The sequence below is a fragment of the Branchiostoma belcheri genome, unplaced genomic scaffold (assembly GCF_001625305.1).
Source record: "Branchiostoma belcheri isolate BF01 breed outbred unplaced genomic scaffold, Haploidv18h27 scaffold80, whole genome shotgun sequence".
Taxonomy (NCBI): domain Eukaryota; kingdom Metazoa; phylum Chordata; class Leptocardii; order Amphioxiformes; family Branchiostomatidae; genus Branchiostoma; species Branchiostoma belcheri.
This window is the reverse complement of record NW_017804465.1, coordinates 261,766-265,290: the sequence shown is the minus strand read 5'-3', so window position 1 is coordinate 265,290 and position 3,525 is coordinate 261,766. Positions and strand designations below refer to the sequence as shown.

The following is a 3,525-nucleotide window of genomic DNA, read 5'->3' as shown; positions in this document are numbered from 1 at the left end:
CCCCCCCTTTTTTTAAGAAATCTAAAGAAATTAACTACCATAGCTTCTGCCAGGCTTTTGGAGACGGCTGGAAAGAGCTGCGGCAAAATGTAACCCCCTTTTTTTTAATTCAAGAAAAGCACGACAATCCTGCATCCCCTTGTGTGCCTTCATTGTGTTGTCCTTACTGAACCGGGTATCCGGTAAAGTAGGATTGGGGCCCCATACTGGGCTACCTAGTAGGGCTACCCCTTCTAGACCCCAAAGGGAAAACCATAAGTAGTACAACAATGTGTCGACAAACAGATGAGAAATCGGATTTATATTTTCTTTCTCAACAAACAGCACTGGTATATGGTCGTGTTTGTCGTAATAAAGTGCATTAAATAAAAATAAACATATACAGGTATACCTTGATAGAATACATGCACTTTCATACTGGGAAATATATCAATGTACAATGATACCAACAGTGATACATGTGCACATGCTGAAAACTTACGCAGCATGTGTACACAGTTCAGTGGGTCTGTACAGTTATTGTAAATAAATATTGTATCAGATTTAAAATCATCATCAGAATTTAAAATCATGCACATATCTCACTTCTGTGCATCTTTAAAAAATACGTCATTGAACTTTTTGAAATACATAACATATAGCTAAGGTAACTGACATCAAATTTGTATTGGCTATGATGTTAGCCACCCCTAAAGTACATGTATCTGGGAACATCTATGTGTAACCAATCAGCACAGCAGCAGTCTCTGAGTATCATGTCCTATATGACTACAGTTTTTAATACGCCTTTTGAGGTAGCTGGTTCTTTGCTTTCTCTATCCGTTCTTGTGAGAGTTTGACAAAAAGTGCCATGGCCTCCACATGACATGGCAACACCCTATCATGTCCTATATGTCTACAACTTTGTCAGAGTGAGTATGTTGAGATAGGCGGTTCTTCGCTTTCTCAATCTGTTCTCGCGTGGGTTTCACAAAAAGCCCGGTGGCCTCACACAGGTTGACTTGGCCATCGGCAGAAGTGACGTACGCAGATATGTACCTCTTCCGATCGTCCTGTCTGTCTAACTTGGCGTGGAACAGGGCAGTTGATCCCAGGGGGATGGGGCTGGATGAAAAATTTTAAAATGTTACAAGATACATGATAAACATGTACTCTCTAACAACCTAACTAGCCTGGGTGTCACACTGTTTCCAAGGCCTTTATACTGACACACACATACTGCCCTCTGTTCTCTCTTAAGTCTTATTGACAAAAACAGCATACTCGAACCCCTTACCCTGTTCCGCAATGTTCGTGGAAAACAGTAAACAGGTCAGCTTCTCCAATCCAGGACCAACATGCCCACAAGGAAATTATACCACTGATGCCTTGAGTTACAACCTGAGGTACATTACGGCCTAGCATGCTATGGGTCTGGCATTCAGAATAGACCCTAACAGATCTCATCTCTGACAGCAAAGAATAGTATACACACCATGTATTTTTCATAGCAACATGCAAGCAAGTGCCAGCAAGCAAGCAAGTGCCAGCAAGCAAGCAAGTACCAATCTGTGTACTATCATAAACTAGATCAATACAAAAGAGACTGCACATACTTTTTGTAGTTAATGTTGAGGTTTGCTGTCAATGACACGCTTTCCGTGACATGTATTGCACAAATACCCATCACTGCATCAAGCAATGTAGCAACAGCGCCCCCATGTGCATAGCTGCAGAAAAGCAGGTTGGAATATTTAGGATATGTACCAAAGAATCGGATCAAGTCCACATTGTGTATGTGTGTGAGTATATGAGTGCATATGCATGTCTTCTTTCATCATAACTACATTTCACTTTTCTGCTCTTTTGTGCTACTTGTATTTTCTCAAAAGAAATAGAAGAAAACAGTAAAAGGTATCATCACACCACAAAATATACACATTAAATGTAGTTTATGTAAATCCTTCTATAGGAATACATACCCTGGTGGTCCTTCCAAATATGGTCCAAACTGACACACACATACTGCCTTCTGTTCTCTCTTATTGACAAACACGGCATACTCGAACCCCTTCCCATGTTCCGCAATGTTCCTTGAAAACAGACGCCTTTCTCCCGCCCTGAGGTAGCTAGGGTGACGCTTCCAGTCGCCATTTTCCGTCCCAGCATTCAACTGGTGGAAAATGTCCTTGGCAACATCCGACCATGCCTCGTTAGGCCAGGCAAGGTCAACATCGGAGTCATCTCGCTTGGTCTGAAGCCAGATCTGAAACATAGAAGTATGAAACAGCAGATATAAATGGAAAACGCCTCTTCTTAACACAGCATACCCAAGCTGATTGATACACTTGATTACGTATATGTCAGAATAGAGACTCCTTTCTCGTGGAATTGGTAATTCACTGGTAGAGATCCTGATAAAAATCTTTCTCAACAGAAACTCCAATCAGGCTGTGTTAATTATGTGTCAGGGTGCTTTCCCATTGAGTCCTGCCCAATTCTAAAAGATCAGAGTCTCTACCCGGACATATACAGTGTATATTCATATCATCATGATCATCAGCATCATGCCTCCAGATTCATTTCCATCACTGCAAGGCGTGGCAAGCCGCATACCATATCATTCCCAGCCAAGAGAAAACATTTTGTACAATGTACTTCACAGAGGAAGGTTATCATTGTACGGGTAACTTATATACCTTGAGAATCCTTTACTGTTATATAGTGACCATCTTTGCAGTGTGTAAATAGGTAACAGTTCCATACATAAAAGGTAACTGTTTTCATCTTTGTGCCCCACATTACATACTAGTAGCAAAAATCAACCACCACCGGTATACCGCCCCCCACCCCCATATCGGTGCCCTGCTAGTACACACAAAATTATACACATAGTCGACATAATTAATTTACCTTCCCTGAGCGTTGCCCGTCCTTCTTTTGCTCGGCTGAATCTGTAGCCAATCTTCTACAAGAAAAGCGATAACCCAAGTTAAGGACTCTCGAAGGCTCCTTGAGAAATGTTAGCGAGTAGAACTGTCCCGGTGCGTCGACCTTGAGACTACACCTGTGCAGCAGACGACATGACGGAAGAAAATTTTCAGGCTTCGCCCCAAAAACAGAGTTTCTCGCACTCCTTGTTAACAAAAGACAGTTTCGTAAAGCCATAGTACACGACTGAATTCTGCAACTCCGAGAAAATCTCCTTTAATAAAACGCCGCAATCTTCGAAAAAATCGTTCCGAAACGCTACGCGAGCTGACCCCGAGTTGACCCTAACGTTTGGTGACCCGAGGTCATTCGAACGGTACCATTCAATTTTAGGGGGTGGTAATTTTACAAATAATAAACGGTGAATACAGGTTAAGATATACCATTCTATTAGCTATATTATTTGTAATATTTCAAAACAAGTACAAAATGTTCATAATGTTAAGATATAAATGTGGAGAAGAAACTGCAGTTCTACTCTATCTTCATTGGTGGCGCTTTTTAACCACCGCTAGTAACGTTATTCAAAGATCGAGGTTTGAAAGCTGCCCCCAA

The 3,525-nt window shown here is 41.5% G+C and overlaps 1 protein-coding gene across 1 annotated transcript; it reads right to left on the bottom strand.

Annotated features, from left to right (window-relative positions):
- Positions 1–210: 210 nt before the first annotated feature.
- On the bottom strand, positions 211–3,220 carry LOC109486495 (acyl-coenzyme A thioesterase THEM4-like). The gene is made up of 4 exons (XM_019790333.1): positions 2,893–3,220; positions 1,962–2,245; positions 1,596–1,709; positions 211–1,104 (listed from the first exon to the last, which is right to left on the bottom strand). The coding sequence occupies exons 1-4, from the start codon at positions 3,145–3,147 to the stop codon at positions 888–890; spliced, it is 870 nt and encodes a 289-aa protein (XP_019645892.1). The 5' UTR covers positions 3,148–3,220; the 3' UTR covers positions 211–887.
- Between the last annotated feature and the right edge of the window lie 305 nt (positions 3,221–3,525).

What these genes read in the sequence shown, in the direction of transcription:
- LOC109486495 (XM_019790333.1), bottom strand. Translation starts at nt 3,147, where the DNA reads ATGGCTTTACGAAACTGTCTTTTGTTAACAAGGAGTGCGAGAAACTCT. An exon ending in ACGGGCAACGCTCAGGGAAG is followed by an intron (nt 2,246 to 2,892) that starts GTAAATTAATTA and finishes TCTATGTTTCAG; the next exon opens with ATCTGGCTTCAGACCAAGCG. An exon ending in TATTTGGAAGGACCACCAGG is followed by an intron (nt 1,710 to 1,961) that starts GTATGTATTCCT and finishes GCTTTTCTGCAG; the next exon opens with CTATGCACATGGGGGCGCTG.